The sequence below is a fragment of the Oncorhynchus keta genome, chromosome 34 (assembly GCF_023373465.1).
Source record: "Oncorhynchus keta strain PuntledgeMale-10-30-2019 chromosome 34, Oket_V2, whole genome shotgun sequence".
NCBI classification, from domain to species: Eukaryota; Metazoa; Chordata; class Actinopteri; order Salmoniformes; family Salmonidae; genus Oncorhynchus; species Oncorhynchus keta.
Window position 1 is genome coordinate 53,237,927 of NC_068454.1, and position 18,434 is coordinate 53,256,360.

At 46.0% G+C, this 18,434-nt stretch overlaps 1 protein-coding gene across 5 annotated transcripts in view; it reads right to left on the minus strand.

Moving 5' to 3' along the window:
* Nucleotides 1–18,434, minus strand: part of LOC118367278 (protein dopey-1-like) — a 38,850-nt gene that overhangs the window by 14,194 nt on the left and 6,222 nt on the right. For 4 of the 5 annotated variants that reach the window (XR_008090310.1, XM_052494074.1, XM_052494075.1 and 1 more), the window contains exons 8-21: nucleotides 15,335–15,444; nucleotides 14,427–14,541; nucleotides 13,985–14,105; nucleotides 13,762–13,881; nucleotides 13,406–13,511; nucleotides 12,895–12,924; nucleotides 9,767–9,988; nucleotides 7,570–8,065; nucleotides 7,039–7,322; nucleotides 6,137–6,289; nucleotides 5,898–5,998; nucleotides 3,034–3,308; nucleotides 1,516–2,796; nucleotides 430–1,333 (exon numbers count right to left, since the gene is read on the minus strand). Coding sequence is in view for 4 of the 5 variants with exons in the window: in XM_052494074.1 (XP_052350034.1) it covers nucleotides 430–1,333; nucleotides 1,516–2,796; nucleotides 3,034–3,308; nucleotides 5,898–5,998; nucleotides 6,137–6,289; nucleotides 7,039–7,322; nucleotides 7,570–8,065; nucleotides 9,767–9,988; nucleotides 12,895–12,924; nucleotides 13,406–13,511; nucleotides 13,762–13,881; nucleotides 13,985–14,105; nucleotides 14,427–14,541; nucleotides 15,335–15,444 (4,318 nt within the window). In the remaining variant the exon portion in view is untranslated. The remainder of the gene's footprint in view (nucleotides 1–429; nucleotides 1,334–1,515; nucleotides 2,797–3,033; nucleotides 3,309–5,897; nucleotides 5,999–6,136; nucleotides 6,290–7,038; nucleotides 7,323–7,569; nucleotides 8,066–9,766; nucleotides 9,989–12,894; nucleotides 12,925–13,405; nucleotides 13,512–13,761; nucleotides 13,882–13,984; nucleotides 14,106–14,426; nucleotides 14,542–15,334; nucleotides 15,445–18,434) is intronic. The other variant, XM_052494076.1, reaches the window with a different exon arrangement.

Here is an 18,434-nt window from a genome sequence, read left to right on the forward strand (position 1 = left end):
TTTGCGCATAAATCCACATTTTACTGACACAAAAAGGTCCCACCATGTCGAATCAACCAATTGTCCCCCGACATTTATGAAATTGTCCCAACATTTCCTGTTTCTATTAGCCCGGTCGTGACTTCAGGTAATTCATGAAACGTTTGGATGGAAACCTGGTTACTAACAATCTGCTTGTAATTGTCTTCACACCAGATCCTGGTACAACAATATTCCCACTTTTACACTTCAGTTATTTATCAGACACTTTCATCCAGAGTGACTTACAATCAGTGCATTCAACTTAAGTAGGTAGACCTAAAAACACATACAAACCCTTCAATACAGCCACTAACCAGTACTGATGGATGGGTGGATATGGATGTCTCAGCACCATCTCAAAATGCCTAGCTCATATGCGCCTATAAGAAACTATCCTATAGCAGTTACCTGGTGTCTGTGATGGCGGTCTCATAGCGGTACTGCTGAATGAGGTTATCCAGGTTCCTACAGAGCTGCAGTGTGACCGAGGCCACCACCCTGCGCAGTACCTTGCCCATATAGGGCAGCGTGGCCGTGATCAGGCCGATCCACTGCGGGTGCATCTTACACGCGTGGTGCTGGTGCAGCGCCCGGATCACCGCACACAAGAACATGCCCTGCGCCGTGATAGGCTGCCCGTGAAGGTACTGCAGCGACGTCATTGGCTGCTGTGGGTTCATGTGCTCCACCTCGCCTCCCAGCAGTTCGAAGCCCGACCCTGCCCCGCTCCCAGTCCCTAACGTTACACCCCCTAATGTTACACCCCCCGGGACGACCACGGGCCCCCCGTCGGCGCCCTCCTCGGCGGGCACTAGGACCCTGTGCTCCAGCACCACCAGGCTCTGGAGAAGCCTCAGCAGCTGAGACTGAACGGCGCTGCAGCCGTCCATTTGATCTTCTGAGAGGTTGATGACACTGTCCTCTGAGAGACCCTCCTCCTGGGAGGCCACGTTGACGGAGGCCGCCCGCTGCTCGTGCCACTTCTGGGCCGAGAAGATGGAGGAGAGCAGGCAGTGGAGCACCACCTTCTGGACCTTACACTTGGACAGCACGTCGCTGATGAAGCTGGTAAAGCCTTTGGCCGAGCCGCCGGTCACCTTGGACAGCTCGCTGAAGAGGAGGGTGAGGACCTCCAAGCTGGTCAGCTGCATGGCCCGGTTGCCCGCCAGGTCGGTGGCAGCCGTGCCCACGTGGGCAGAGTAGTAGGAGCGCAGGAAGTAGAGGCAGAGGGAGATGATGATCTCTAGGAACATGGCGCTGCGGAACGAGTGGGAGTGGCTGTCCTGGGAGATGGGGCAGTAGAAGTCCTTACCTGGGAGGAGAAGGAGATTGAACACCACATTATTCTACATTCTAATAACAAGAAACATCCGATTGTATGGCTTTTAGGGTAGCTCTTATCCAGCACAACTTACACCTCTGGAATACGTTTGAATTGTTTAGTTAATTTGTGTTTAACTGTGTATTTATGGATCTAAAAAAAATATGACTTGCCCATGACGGAGACGCGGTGGCGTGCCAGCAGGTTCTGCAGCAGTGACAGCTGGGGTGTGTAGGTGTTGTTGATGCTGGTGGTGGAGATGGCGTCCACGAAGTCCGATGGCACCGCCCGCAGCATGGCGGCAATGGCCGAAAGGGCGTGCAGCGCGCGGGATGAGTCGTACAGCTGCAGGTAGAGCAGCACGTGCTGGTAGAGGGGGTGGATGTTGAACCGAGGCGGTGAGGCAGAAGCTCTATGCCCCACTCTCCCGTTGGGACCATTGTCCCCGCTCACGTCTCCAACCCCACTGGGCGAGCCGGTGTCACTCTCGATCTCGGACACCTCACCTTCTCCGCAGCTGTACCAGTTCTCCAGATCCAGGCTGTCTCCGAAGAAGATGCTGGGCGGCCGGAGCTTCTCGGCCTGCACAGCTTTCCTCTGCCTCTCCTCGTCCTTCCTCTTGCTCTTCTTCACTTTGGGCTTTGCGCCGGGGGACTTGTCTTGCAGACGCTCCATGATCTTCCCCTTGAGGCTGAGCTGGGTGCTGCTGTGGGAGCGCTTACGGGCCCGCTGGTCCACAACGTCCAAACGGAGGCTCCGGTCGTGAGGGGTGGCCGGGCCCGAGCTATCCTGTAGGGTAACGATGGAGGGGGACGAGCTGTGGCGAGTGATGACCTCGTGGTGCCTCTCCCCCTCCTCCCCTGTCTGGTCCGGTGGGGTGACATGGAAGAACCCCAGGGTGCCACCCGCTAACATCTCAAGGCGGTGAGAGGGGGCGTGGGGGCCTGAATCGAGCAGAAGACCGGTCGGCGTATCTGACGAGGAGCTATCGGAGTCCGTCTGCGCCCACGCTTCAGAGGGGGACGGTGTTTCAGGTGGCCCCTCCTCCTCTCCCATACCCACCACCCTGTCTATCAACTCATTTAACACTGACAACACAGCCTCTTCTAGTGAACCCTCCTCATCAGGAACCATACTGTCTGACTCTATAAGGAAAGGGACTTGGTCGGAACCACATCCGTTCACTGTGCTGCAGGTGCTGTCTGGCTCCTCAAAGCTGCCATTGTCTATGGAGGAGGAGTGCGAGCTGCTGGACTCAGAGCCGTGGTGGTGGGGTTCCCCCTGCTGGTCAGGAGGATGGCAGTCACCCCTCATCACCAGGTTCTCACTGCTCAGGCTGAGCAGGGACAGGCTGTCACTCAGAGGGTTGACTGTCAGGCAGAAGGGCTCCATGTCGCCCAATGGCAGCCCTCGGAGCCCTGACTTCAGAGAGTCCCCTGGCATCTGGCTGAAGTCTGAGAAAAGGATGTGACATACTGTTTATGCAAATAAATTAGGGAGTCGAAATGAACAGAACTAGATTCCCTCCAAACCAACGTTCACCAAACGACACTGATCCTTTAGAGCTATAGACTTTTCTTCCAGCCCAACATTAAACAATCATGAGATGAGTGTTGAATCTATTAGTGCTGGGCTGGAACAAAATCCTGCACTGTCCTGTATCTCTTCACGACCACCACCCCTCTACTCACTGTCACAGACTCCCGAGTCCCTCATGTAGATGGGTTCTGAGGTGTCCTGTTCGGCCTGGTCGTTGTGGTTAGGGACCTCCTGGGCCCAGTGGCGCTGGGCCTGGACCCGCTGGATGGACACACGGTGGGTCTTGGGGTGCAGAAGCAGCAGCAGGAGGGGCTCCAGGACGCGGGCGATGTCGTGTCTCTGGAGCACCTGGTTGAGCCAGGCCCGGCTCACTGCGCTGGCCGACGCATCCCAGTAACTTAGACTGTCCAGCATGATAAACAGAGACCTGGGAGGGAGAGAGAGAGAGAAAAGAAGACAGAAGATATTCATTTGTAATGGCAAAGGGGTAGCGTTTCTTTGGTGTGTGTGTGTGTGTGTGTGTGTATATATATTCCCTCCGCTTCTGTAGTTAATGCATTGGTAGTACCCAACTCGCTAACTGCCTGGTACTCAGCACTATTGTCCCTCTAATCCGACTGACAAAAAAAATTACAGCAATAATCCCATCAAACATTTCAAGACTGAATTATAACAATCTGAAAGTGGTGATGGCGGAAGTTCATTCATCTTCATCAATGGCGGTCAAATTATTTTGGGTGGGTGTTTGGGAGTAATCATGCTTGTAAAACTCAGCATTAGGGTACAATGGTTGACCTCATTGTGATCAATCAATTCGAAGAAAGAAATTAAACAACAGGTTGAAACTGAGTGGGAAAACATGGTAGTCATGGATCTTGTTTCAAAGCCGCAACAAATTGACAGCTGATTATTAATTCAAAGCATTTAAGACGTCACATGCGCATATTAGAGCTCATGCATATGTATAAGCCTATAAATCAAATCTTATTCGTCACATACACATGGTTGGCAGAAGTTATTGCGAGTGTAGCGAAATGCTTGTGCTTCTAGTTCCGACAGTGCAGTAATATCTAACAAGTAATCTAACAATTTCACAACTACCACACAAGTGTAACGGAATTAATAAGAATGTACATATATATGAACGCAAGCCCCCCAAAAAAGCCTCAATTAAAATAATGATTGTGCTGTTATAAAATACATATAGCTCTGCCTAAGGCTATCTTAAAGCTTATACATACACTGAGTGTACAAAACATTAAGGACACCTGCTTTTTCCATGACAGACTGACCAGGTAAATCCATGATCCCTTATTGATGTCACTTGTTAAATCCAGTTCAAATCAGTGTAGATGAAGGGGAGGGCACCGGTTAAAGAAGGAGTATTAAGACTCAAGGCAATAGAGCCATGGATTGTGTATGTGTGCTATTCAGAGGGTGAATGGGCAAGACACTGAGTTTTCTAAACATCTTGTGTATATAAATGCCCCTATGCGGTTGACCTCAGACAGTGACGTTTATATCTCACTCTAAAATACTGAGCAGCTGTTCTGTTCCTCTTGAAAGATAATAAAATATCTACTGCTGCACCGTACAGGCGCTGTACACCCCGGTCTCATCATTACCAACACTCCAATCTCTCCTGTCATCTGTCACTGGAAGGTCTATTCTCCTGACTGTCAGGCCTGCCCCCTCTGACACTCCATCAACAAAAGATTTAAGTGCCTTCTAACGGCGTATGTTAGTAGGTGCCAGGCGCACCGGTTTGTGTCAAGAATTGCAACGCTGCTGGGGTTCACACACTCAACAGCTTCCCGTTCGGATTGAGAACGGTCCACCAGCCAAAGGACATCCAGACAACTTGACAACTGTGGGAAGCATTGGATTCAACATGGGCCAGCATCCCTGTGGAACGCTTGACACCTTGTGTCAACACTTGAGTCCCAACGAATTGAGGCTATTCTGAGGGCAAAGGGGGCTGGGGGTTTACTAGCGATGTTCCCGAATAGATTTCACTTGGTTTTCGATGTTGTGGCTTAAGTGGGCTACTGTCCGTTACCAAATTAAGCACTGGGTAGCTTGCAAGGACAGGGTTGGAGTCTGGCATACGTAGTTTGAGCTGGTTAATGCGTGGAGTGAAAGACATTCTTATAAGCCCACAAATTTGTACATGCAATCCCGCTGTAGCCTACAACCGGAGTAGCCTACCCGGCATGATTGAAAAAGGAAGCATGGGAAAGCGCATCCTCCATATCCTATTTACACTATTAGAGTGCATACGGATTACTTGTCTTTTTTCCCCTGTTCCTGCCTAGCTGATAATGGCACCATTCTAAGTCAAAAACAATCATTCACAGTTAAAGTTGCCAAATAACTATAAATCAACCGTACAGGACCTCCATGTACGCACTCAGCTCAATAATCGTTTGGGGAAAATGTCCTTTCTATTTTATTCTGGCTAAGATCAAATATATTCGTATAACTCTAAAATAATATAATGGTATGGGAATTAAGCATATCTTGTCTGCTCAATGAACTAGTCTACAGCCTAGGCTGCCATTCTATGCTATTCAGTTCTTCTGAGACACATTCCATTCATATGTTTCTTCATGGATTTATTGTCATGGCGTATATTAATAATCCACTGAGCGTCAATCTAAGTAACCTCATTTAAAAAAGATCCCTATCAAAATAGGGTCAGATTATGGTAGAGACATGTTTTTAGCATGGGCTGCATCTCAATCCATCCAATGTCAGCAACAGTGGCATTTGTCGGACCATTAGACATCCCGAAAATCGGTCCTCTCACAAAAACATCTGTAGCCTCCGAAAGGTATGTGTGTGTGTGTGTGTGTGTGTGTGTGTGTGTGTGTGTGTGTGTGTATGCGAGAGACAGAAAAAGAGTATGAGACATGTATCACATTAATATATGAGCAGCTGTTTTGTCCACACTTGATAAAACAAGGGACAAAACCAAACTTTTACAGTGGCAAGTCAATAGAGAGGGAAGGCCTACCTGTCAAAGGTACGGTTGAAAGGGGAAGACTTGGTGATGTTCAAGTCTCTGGTCAGATGCCAAAGCACAGAGAACTTCACATGGGCCTCGAGACGGATTTTCTGAGAAAACACACAGAAGTCTTTAGATGACGTGTGTGTCGGAGCATATTCCTTCAGGCATACAGGACTCTTACAAGCATACCGTGAAGCTGTGTGTGTTCCTATGTGTCTGACTGCACATGTACTGGGCAGACCAACCTTGTCTCTGTGCATGAGCTGCTGGCTGATGACGTCCTCACAGGTGCTGGAGGAGGGCACCAGGTTGTGGAGCTGGTAGAAGAGCTCCACGCTGCGCTGGTGGTGCTGAGGGGCCCCCTCCCCCAACTGTCCCCAGAGGATAAGGGCCACACTCTGGAGAGGTGAGGGGGAAGGAGGAGGGAGGTCGTGTTACAGAGAGACCTAAAGCTTGTGTCATGGTGAGAGATTTCTTAGGATAGGTTTATTACCATTTATCATGCTGAAAAATGTATTTATCAACATACGTTTCTACCATTTATCATGCTGAAAAATGTATTTATCAACATACGTTTCTACCATTTATCATGCTGAAAAATGTATTTATCAACATACATTTCTACCATTTATCATGCTGAAAAATGTATTTATCAACATACATTTCTACCATTTATCATGCTGAAAAATGTATTTATCAACATACATTTCTACCATTTATCATGCTGAAAAATGTATTTATCAACATACATTTCTACCATTTATCATGCTGAAAAATGTATTTATCAACATACATTTCTACCATTTATCATGCTGAAAAATGTATTTATCAACATACATTTCTACCATTTATCATGCTGAAAAATGTATTTATCAACATACATTTCTACCAGAGACCTAAAGCTTCCAAGATGTGTCATACTTATCAACATACATTTCTACCATGTATCATGTTGAAAAATGTACTTATCAACATACCTTTCTACCATTTATCATTTGACCATTTACCATGGTGAGCAATGACAAAGAGAAAGTTTCTTCCATTTATCATGCTGAGCTACACTCTGTGTCCTCTGTACTGAACCACCTCTAAGCATCTCAACCATATCAGATGCAAATAAGCCACACATTTCCTCCCTGTGACTTACCTTGAAGAAGTCCGTCTTCTCTGCGATGTACTTCAGGATTCCCTGCGTGAGTGGTGGCCTGATCACCACAGCAACGCGGCCCTGGCTGGGGCTCATGGGCTGGGTGGAGTCGGGGTTACCGCCGGCGATGCTGCCCTCGGCGGTGACCATGGCGACAGACTGGGTGAGGCCCACCAGGTCCATGACCAGGGAGATGGCCACGGCCTGGACGCTGAAGTCACTGGCCAGGCAGCAGGCGTCCATCAGGGTCTGCAGCCACACGGCAGGACACATCTGCTCGCTGTCTGCAGGAGAGAATAGAAACGATACCGTATTGAGAAAAAGGGAGAAGACATACAACAGTAAATAGCTATAGTCCAGATGTGCTCATCTAACACAAAGTAGATATGCTTAACATATGGAGAAGGGTATGGGATTATCATATCAAAATGGAATGTAGTTAACCGCTTCTCCAGCCATAGTGGAAATCTGTTAATCTGCACAGAGCCGGTATTGTAACTAAAACGTGGTCAGACTGTCCGTCTGTCTTACCAGTCTGCTCCTTAGGCGGAGGCGTTGACTTGAGGTTGCCCTCGGCGATGTAGACGGGGAAGCTGGAGCACTCCAGGAAGAGCTGGCAGGCAGCGGTAAAAGCCGCCAGACACTCCCTTTGCCCCGGGACCTCAACCACGTCACGGCCGTTGTGCTGGGCACCGCCCTCTGGTTCCGCTCGCACCACATCGCTCCTCTCGCCCCCAGGTCCCTCTACCATCCCCGGGGTGATGTAAAGGGTGACCAGGCGAGAGAGGAAGTGCTGGAAGTGCTCCAGGCAGCACTGCATGACGGGCTTGTCCTGCGGCTTGTTCTGGGAGGCTGGGAGGGAGCTGCTGCAGCCCGTCTTGAGGGAAGGCTGAGTAGGTGCTGGTTCCTCAGAGGCCTGGTACTGGACAAAGTCTGTGAAGCCACTCTCGGAGGAGCGACTGCTGTTGGGGTTCTCCCCTATCTCAAACACCTCACCAGTGGGGAGCTCCAGAGTAGCAGGCAGGGGCTGGGGAGAGAGAGCAGGAAGAAGAGAGGAGAAAGGAGAAGAGAATCAAACACAGACAGTAACAATACATATCAGGAGTGGAAACAAAAGGTGTCCATCTTAAAAAATCTGGAAACCGAAAAGAGTACCCCTGTATTAGGATGGCCAGCGGGGACCAAAGTGCATCATAAGAGTGCAGATCTCTCAGGAGACTAGGAGGGAGAGGATTTCTAAGCACTCCCTGACAGACCCCCCTCCCTCCACCTTGGGCACCCACAGCAGACAGGGAAGTGCACAGCTGATGCCCCAAACTGAATGGACTCCTCTACTACACCCTACATACAGCTCCCTCCCTGCATCATGCCAGCCAGCTTAGGACAGATCGACAGACAGCCCCACTCCCACATTGCCATGCCACAAGAAAGCTCCAGGGCATTCTCAGCATGCAGTGTAGCGGGCTGAGGCTACACATTCTGGCGCCAGGACTCAGATGGCAAACTACGTCCTGTAAATGTCCCCAGGAGGGTAGCTGGAGAACAGGAGGAAGGGAGAGAGGGAAGCCTTCCACACCAATGGAGCAAACAGACCCAAGGGGAAGCCATCGGGTGGGCTGATCCTCCTCAGAGAGAAAGAGAGGCTCAGCTGTTTGTTAGTTACCACTTGTGTGTGTCTCTATGTGCTCCCCTCCCCTGCACCTCTCCCAGGCCTCTACCTCCAGCCTAGGATTCTGTCAGCTTTTAGTCAAGCCTTACTGAGCACTGAAACACTACCAGACCGCCAGGTAACAGACAGGGGGGCGGAGAAAGTAGACTGATCCAAGCTTCTAACACCTCTGTCTGGGGAGAGAGGGAGGGACAGTGCTCCAGCTTCCCTCCAGTCCTGGAGCGGGGACCACCCAGCCAAATTGAGGGGGTAGAAGGGTGGGGGCCAGCTCAGGGACCAGGGAACACCATGAGGGCCTTGGATGGTTGTTTATGTTTTTGAGGGCGAGGGAAGCAGACCAAACTGAGGAGCCCTGCTCTGATGGCTTTATTTGGCAGGAAGTGAAAGAAGTGACATTCGTGTACTACCAAAGGTAGTCAGTCATCAGTTTGGAGCTGACAGATGGACAAAGTTTTAATTTTCAAAGTGAGAATCAATGAACGTGGGTGTGTAGGGGGAAGTATGTTTGCTTTTGAACATAATTTGGTTCCATTTCATCTCCGCTGGACAAAGACAAAAGGCAAAAACTATTTAACCTTCGCATGGATTTCACATACTGTTCAGAGATAAAAAAGGAACCGTTTTCTTTTATGATCAACCAAACGCTCAGAGACAATACGCTAAAGCAAACTGTGTTAAGGCAGGGAAGAACTAGGATGACAACAGGATGCTTTCAGATTGAAGCATGATTGAAGCTCATTCATCACCACCAAAAGCTTTACGGGATCAACTGGAACTGGGTTAAAAGCGTAAATCTGGATAGACAGTTAGACAGTTGGTTGTCATGAAAAGGTAGCCAAAAGATGATCCTTATTACCTGGGAAATGTCTGCAGAAAATATTGATTCATCATAAATCTAAGCATCTATTTTACATACATTCTACATATGCATACAATGATAAAAAAAAAAACTCACATATAAACAACAAAAGCTATAGAATATGCTCTGGCTGTAACAACCAAGGTTAATCTAACTCGTATAGGTGTCCCGGGCTGGGGCACCATCTCAGTACTTCTTACCCGTTTCTCCTCCTTAGCAGAGGCTGTGGAGGCGAGGGGGCCCGTGGGCAGGGACAGGGGGGACACCAAGGGGGGCTGCACCTTGCTGAGGATCTTGGAGCAGAGGCGCAGGCAGTGGGTGAGCTCCCCAAGGCCCAGGGCCGGGAGGTGAGAGGTCAGGGCACAAACCATGCGCAGCAGCAGCTGGGGAAGGTGCTCCGTCTGGATCTCTATGTAGGTCTCCTGAAGGGAGGAGGAAGAGGGTGAGAGGGCTCTGGAGAATAGGGGAGTCGCCACTCGCCTGGTGATGGAAATTAGATGCCTAGATTAATCTGGTCAATGCATCACATTACTTGATTTGTGTTTAAAATTGTGAATAGTCCCTGTCAAATAAATGTAATAAAATAAATCGTCAGCATCAAGTATGTCTGAGAAAGCTCTTGTTGGAGATTGAAGTAATTAAAATCAAATTCCGAATCTATATTAGATGTTTATTATTATTAGTTATCGGCACAACGCTGTGGTTAGTCTCTCGATTCTTTAAAATAAGTCTACACATTAGAGAAATAATCTGTGGTTGTTTTGGACCCCAGTACCACGTCCAATGAGTGAAAGGGGGACACCTAGTCAGTTGTATAACAGAATGCAAAAAAAAACTCAAATGTGTCTGAATACTTATGTCAATGGGATATATTTCTGCATTTCATTTTCAATAAATTTGCAACACATTCTATGAACATGTTTTCACTTTGTCATTATGGGGTATTGTGTGTAAATGGGTGAGAACATTTTTTTTTAATCCATTTTAAATTCAGGCTGTAAACAACAAAATGTGGAATAAGTCAAGGGGTATAAATACTTTCTGAAGGCACTGTATATCCTTCCATCAAGACAAAAAATGGAGGCAAGGCAAAAAAAAGGTACATTTTTCTTTTCTTTTTTATTGTTGCCTGCTGCATCTCGGGCTCTGTAGTCGTCACGCTGTTTCTCTTTACAAGAATCCAACCGTTCTTACCTTTCTAACAGTACTAAGCAGGTGCTTGTAGGACTTCAAATGTATAGCGCCTTCAGAAGGTATTCACACCCCTTTTCCCACATTGTGTTGTGTTACAGCCTGCATTGAGATTGTGTCACTGGCTAGGACGAGGGAAGTATTTTTGTTAATACAAATAAATGGAATATGGCTAAGCACAGGCAAAATCCAAGAGGAAAGCCTGGTGCAGTCTGATTTTAGAAATGTTTACAAATGGGTTAAAAACGAAAAGCTGAAATATCTTGAGTCAATAAGTATTCAACCTACTTGTTATGGCAAGCGTAAATAAATGTAGGCGTAAAAATATGTTTAACAAGTCACATAAGTTGACTGGACTCACTGTGTGCAATAAGTGTTTAACATGCTTTTTAAACGACTACCCCCCATCTCTGTACAGTTATCATACAATTATCTGTCCTTCAGTCCAGCAGTGAATTTCGTGCACAGATTCAACCACAAAGACCAGGGAGGCTTTCCAATGGTTTGCCCAGAAAATAAAAAAGTTGACATTCGAATATCCCTTTGAGAATGGTGTCAGTTATTCATTTTACACTCACTACAAAGATACAGATGCTCTTTCCAAATCAGTTGCCAATGCCCAATGGTGATTTCAAAACAGTTACAGAGTTTAATGGCTGTGATAGGAGATAACTGAGTGAGGCTCTAACACTAACATAAATCCAAAATACTAAAGCTTGTACAAAACATAAATATTCCAAAGCATGCATCCTGTTTTAAATAAGGCACTTGTAATACTGCAAGAAATGTGGCAAAGAAATTAACTTTTTGTCCTGAATACAAAGCGTTATGTTGGGGCAAATCCAACAAAAACCCATCTGCGAGTACCACTCTTCATACTTCCAAGTATGGTAGCGGCTGCATCATGTTATGGACTAGTGAGTGCTTTGGGGATAAAAATTAGCAGAAACCAGGCACAGGCAAAATCCTTGAGGAAAACTTGGTTCAGTCTGCTTTCCAACGGACACTGGAAGACAAATTCACCTTTCAGCAGGACGATAACCTAAAACACAAGGCCAAATCTACACTGGAGTTGCTGACCAAGATAACATTGAATGTTCCTGAGAGGCCTAGTTACAGTTTTGACTTAAATCTGCTAGAAGATCTATGGAAAGACTTGAAAATGGCAGTCTAGCAATGATCACCAACCAAGTTGACAAAGCTTGAAGAATTTTTAAAAGAATACGGTGGAAATATTGTACAATCCAGGTGTGCAAAGCTCTTGGAGACTTACCAAGAAAGACTCACAGCTATAGACGCTGCCGAAGGTGATTCTAACAAGTATTGACTCAGGGAATCTAATCAAGATGTATTATTGTTTTATATTCGTTTAAAAATATATATATTAGGCTTTGACATGAGTATTTTGTGTTGACAGTTGACAAAAAATTACAACTAAATCCATTTTTATCTCACTTTGTAAAAAATTAAAAAATATTTGGAAAAAGTCAAGGGGTGGGAATACTTTCTGAAAGCATTGTATTTATATGAGGATGGTACACAATATTACACATTGTTTTAGTAAAAGCCATCAGAGGCTTTTACCCTTTGAAAAATACAACCCCCACTAAAATATTTAATCATGAGCAGGCTTCCTCAAATCATTGTCATCTTACATTGTACCTTTTCCTTGAATATTGTAATGGGCATTTTCTTTACTTTAACAAAATTAATGCTAAAAGAAAAAAGAACAATGGGCAAATGAAGAATAAACTCACATGAAATGTTCAAAAAGCCATAGGCTACTTAAAATATGTGAGCAATGGGAGCATATTATCCTGTGCATGCAGGACAATGAAACACCAGGCTGAAATGTCATTTTCACAACATCCCCCACCAAACTAGGAATATATATATAGTATATTCCCACAAAAAATACAAATTCTATTGGTCTAGGTAGAAATTCCATATTTCAAATAATACAGGCCTATTTCACTCACTCTGGAGTACAATAACCATAATCAAAACAAGAAAAATAACTGAAATACAAATTTGGCTTTAGGAATGTTGCTGGGACGTTGCTAAAATGTTATCCAAGCCATAGTAAACCAGGCAGGCGGGATGAAGGGTGAAGAAGCAGGAGAGAGCCGTACTTTACCTGGCAGATTACCCTCATGCTTCTAGTAGGCTTCAAGGAGAGAGAGAGCAGACAGATTGAACAGACAGGAGCAAGCAGAGCATAGGCCAGAGGACACTGTGTGCAGAACATACCCACGCACAGAAACATCTGCACGCACGCACACCTGCGCACGGCCACAAGCAATCGCACACAGACACGCACAGTAGTACAGGTGTCAGGGGCTTTCCAACCTAGTCTGAATGGAAATGAAGAGAATCATTCTCTCTACTAGAAGATGCAATTACACAGAAGACAGGCAGGTCTACAACCTGTTAATACATTGCACGCGCACACACACACACACACACACACACACACACACACACACACAATAAAGGGATTGCCATGAGCACTCACATTCAGAAACAGACCTATAATTAGTAAATATTCTATTGTATGAGTGCTGATATTTCAATGGCTGTTGTTCTGTTTTGAGAGACTATAGTACAAGTGAGAAAGGAAGGCGGGGTGAGAAGTGTGTGTGTCTCACCAAGGACACAATGTCCAGTAGGAAGTCCACCAGCTGACAGAACTCCACCAATGAGAGCCCTGAGGAATCCGTGCTCCCAGCATTCCCTGGTCCATTTTCTGCCTTCCTGCAAGATGGACAGAGTGACCCATTTACGTCAAACTCAGTTCTCCCATTTACAAACACAAAACAGGATGGTGTTCATCCCGCAAAAAAAAAAAAAAACAGGGTAAAACTTGTCCAATAAGAAATGCTTAAATTTATTGCCTGTTGCAAAACATTTTGCTACGATGTGGCCTAATGGACACCGACTCGGGTTCCATCTCGCAATCTTACTATGTCAGCATACACACATGGAGCAGCACATGCACACAGACCTGCAGCAGTCCTCCAACCAGCGACTGATGTAGTCCCACATGTAGTATGGCTCAAAAGAGTTGAAGAGGAGATTGGCCGTTTTGATAAGCTCTGCAGTTTTCTTGTTCTCTCGCAGTTTGCTGAGGGAAACGATCAATGCGACCCTTAGCTTACAATGGTTATTAAAGCTTTGGCTTTTTTTTTTTTTTACACACACACACACACCACACCACACACACAAACCTGCTGAGATGAGCATGGTCCTTGCTGAACGGGTGGTGGTTCTGCAGGTCCAGCTCTGCTCGGCACTGTGTGTGTAATGTCCTGAACACCTCGATCAGAACGTCCTCCAGGATGGCTGGTCCTGGAACACACAGGATTACAAATCAGTCACTGATCATGTCCATTTACAAATGTATCTGGAACAGTCACAGGGAAAGAGGGTCATTAGGCACCAAATGGAAGGAAATGGACTGAAACGGGGAGTGACTACCTGGATTTGTCCAATAAGTGCTAATTTTAGTTGTCCGTTGTGAAATGTTTTGCTATGATGTTCCCTACTGAACACAGACCAGTAGTGATATGTGGGTCACTATGACCAAAATGTTGTGTGTGTTCTATTCAGTGTGTAACAGTGACATGAATGATATTCACTGCATTGATCTGATGTAGTAAGATACCGTACCGAGTTCAGGTTTGTCCAGCAGGCTGATGAGAATGCGGAAAGGCTTGAGGTCATGCATCAGGACGCTCTCCTCCTCCCCACCTCGGGCCTTCCCTTGCAGGATCCCCACCATTGCCTGCACACACACGGTCAAAACTTCTGGATCAAACCGCATTCAAAAAAAAAAACTGAACGACCAAAGCAACTCCCGAGACAAGACTGCAGAACATGGTTAGCGATATAGTTTCTGGTTGAGATTACATTTTTGGGTTAGGGCCGGAGGACATTTTCCACAGCAAGTCTTCTTTCTGCCCTTCAGTGTGTGTGTGTGTTTCACACGCCTCGTCTAACACAGAAGCGGATGGGGCCCACGGAACAGGCGGTCCCCTGCAGTAGCCCCATTTCCCAGCGGGGGGAGACCCAACAAGTGTCCATGAGCAGATGGCAGATGAACAAATTAAAGCCCTGGTCTGTCTGTCCCAACCCCTGGAGTAACAGGACACATCACATGTCGGTCCCCGCCGTCATATGGGCCAATGCTGTTGGAGCGTGACATTGCATTACAAGGGGGAATAGTGTGTGAGTGTGTGATCGTGGCCCAGGCATGGAGCAGAGTTTGGGAGAGCTTCAAAGGGAAGGCCCCTGGGATTAGGAGGGGTGTGGAAGAAGGGGGCTACAGGCAAACCCCTAAGGGTGTGTGTGTGTGTGTGTGTGTAGGTGGTGGTGGGGGGGGTAGTTTAGAGATTGAAATGGGGCACAGAGGGGGAGCAGTAGGGGTCTGAATTTCACCTGCTGAAAAATGTAAGGCATTTACCTTGTTCCCTTTCAGAAGACCCACTCAAACTTTGAGGTTTTTGAAAATAATAATTTATGCAAATAACTGTGTGTGAGTGTGTAGGTGGGTGGGTTTTTGTGCGTTCAAGGCATACCTGGACCAGCATGTCTTTGGAGTAGGTATTGAAATAGTGGGTAGCGTGGTCCTCAGGGTTGCTCTGTCGAGAGCTGCGAGGGCCTGTCCTCACACCATTGTTGTCAAAGCCTAGGAGTACAGTACAGTACAGTACACACACACACACACACACACACACACACACGACGACAAAAGACAAGGGAGAAGAGGGTGGGGTGAGATTGAGTTACCAGTCATTCAGCAAACAATCAAGCTTTTCTGAGTGTAAAAACATGAGCCCTGCTCAGCCAAGTAGACACTTACCAGCATTTTTTTTTTAAATCCACAGCGAGTAAGAAGCAAATAAGACAAAACAAAGTAGGGAAATAAGCACTGGGATATATGACAACAAGACATGTTACTGCACAAGACATATGGCCAGATGATCATTCCAACAGGTAAAGTCCAACAGCTCAACTGTACGAAGTTGTACAGAACGCATGCAGTGGTATGTATGTGTGCATGTGCTTGTTTGTGCATGTGTACCAGGGTTCCCATTATGAAAATGTGGCGCCGGACTTTTGACCGGCAGCACTTTAATTTACCGGAAATATACTGGACCAATATGCATTGGGTGCATGACCTGATTAGGGCTTCCACCCACGGTGATCAGAATGACATAAATCACATTTTGATTATGGTAATTCATATTCACCCCAGACTTGACTGCCCTTGACCAGCACAAAAACATCCTTTTAGCATCGAATAGCCCCCGCGATATGAAACTTTTCAGGGAGGTCAGGAACCAATATACTCAGTCAGTTAGGAAAGCTAAGGCTAGATTTTTCAAACAGAAATTTGCTTCCTGTAGCACTAATTCCAAAAGGTTTTGGAACACTGTAAAGTCCATGGAGAATAAGAGCACCTCCTCCCAGCTGCCCACTGCACTGAGGATAGGAAACACTGTCACCACCGATAAATCTACGATAATCGATAACTACAATAAGCATTTTTCCACGGCTGGCCATGCTTTCCACCTGGCTACCCCTACCCTGGCCAACATCTCAGCACCCCCTGCAGCAACTTGCCCCCCCCGCTTCTTCTTCACCGAAATACAGACAGCTGATGTTCTGAAAGAGCTGCAAAATCTGGATCCCTACAAATCAGCTGGGCTAGACAATCAGGACCCTCTCTTTCTAAAAATGATCTGACAGAATTTGTTGCTATTACTAGCCTATTCAACATCTCATATCGTCTGAGATCCCCAAAGATTGGAAAGCTGCAGCGCTCATCCCCCTCTTCAAAGGGGGAGACACTCTAGACCCAAACTGTTATAGAGCTATATCTTTCCTGCCCTGCCTTTCTAAAAATCCAAGTTAATAAACAGATCACCAACCATTTCGAATCCCACCGTACCTTCTCCACTATATGTCAACGGAATTTCATAATTCCTATATGTGTTCATTAATTAAAATCACTTGTCTGTTTCTAAGAATTTGTAAGATTCTTATTTGCATAAAATAGACAGGGACCAGTCTTATCAAAATTAGATAATAGTATTTATTCTCGGAGCGCGCTGCCATAGAACCAAGAACAACAGTTTATATACAAAATATGACATCATTGGTTATAGAATGAATCTCCTCCTCTCGACCAAAACAAAGCAGGTTCAAAAGTTTATTCCAACCCACTAGTGCACAATCCTGACACACACTATATCAAGATTAACTTCTAAAGTCTCACCATTATCTACCATTACTTAGTAGACAGTTCCAGAAACAGAAAACCTGGAGAGGCTCTCGCTGTCTTATTTAACAGCCACAGAGTTATAGCTGAGTGGGTACTAATGATCTCCTTTGCTTACTTCAAACACACCACACATACCTCTCCAACTAAGTTGGAATGGTGTTTATTATATTTAATTACTCCTTGTTCATGCTACATAATCTATTCCTTATGAATTAACATTATTAATCAGATATTGTAAAACAGGGTAGAGTTTAATTAGTTATAGTTATATATATATTTTTTTTAACCTTTATTTAACTAGGCAAGTCAGTTAAGAACAAATTCTTATTTTCAATGACGGCCAAGGAACAGTGGGTTAACTGCCTGTTCAGGGGCAGAACCACAGATTTGTACCTTGTCAGCTCGGGGATTTGAACTTACAACCTTTCGGTTACTAGTCCAACACTCTAACCACTACCCTGCCGCCCCATTATTTAAATATAGATATTGTTTAGTCATTATTCATAAAATTCCTATCACTATGCAATCTGGTTACCAAGCTGGTCATGGGTGTACCTCAGCCATGCTCACGGTCCTAAACGATATCATAACCGCCATCGATAAAAGACAGTACTGTGAAGCTGTCTTCATTGACCTGGCCAAGGCTTTCGACTCTGTCAATCACTGCATTGTTTCGGCAGAATCAATAGCCTTGGCTTCTCAAATGACTGCCTCACCTGGTTCACCAAGTACTTTTCAGATAGATTTCAGTGTGTCAAATTGGAGGGCCTGTTGTCTGGACCTCTAGCAGTCTCCTATGGGGGTGCCACAGGGTTCAATTCTCGGGCAGACTCTTTTCTCTGTATATATCAATGATGACGCTCTTGCTGCTGGTGATTCTCTGATCCACCTCTACGCAGACGACACCATTCTGTATACATCTGGCCCTTCTTTGGACACTGTGCTAACAAACCTCCAAAAAGGCTTCAACGTTATACAACACTCCTTCAGTGGCCTCCAACTGCTTTTAAATGCTAGTAAAACTAAGTACATGCTCTTCAACCGATTGCTGCCTGCACCCTCCTGCCCAACTAGCATCACTACACTCTGGAGGGTTCTGACCTAGAATATGTGGACAACTACAAATATCTAGGTGTCTGGTTAGACTGTAAATTCTCCTTCCAGACTCACATTAAGCATATCCAATCCAAAATTAAATCTAGAATTGGCTTCCTATTTCGGAACAAAGCATCCTTCACTCATGCCACCAAACATACTCTTGAAAAACGGACTATCCTACCGATCCTTGACTTCGGCGATGTCATCTACAAAATAGCCTCCAACACTCTACTCAGCAAACTGTATGTAGTCTATCACAGTACCATCCGCTTTTTCATCAAAGCCCCAAGTAC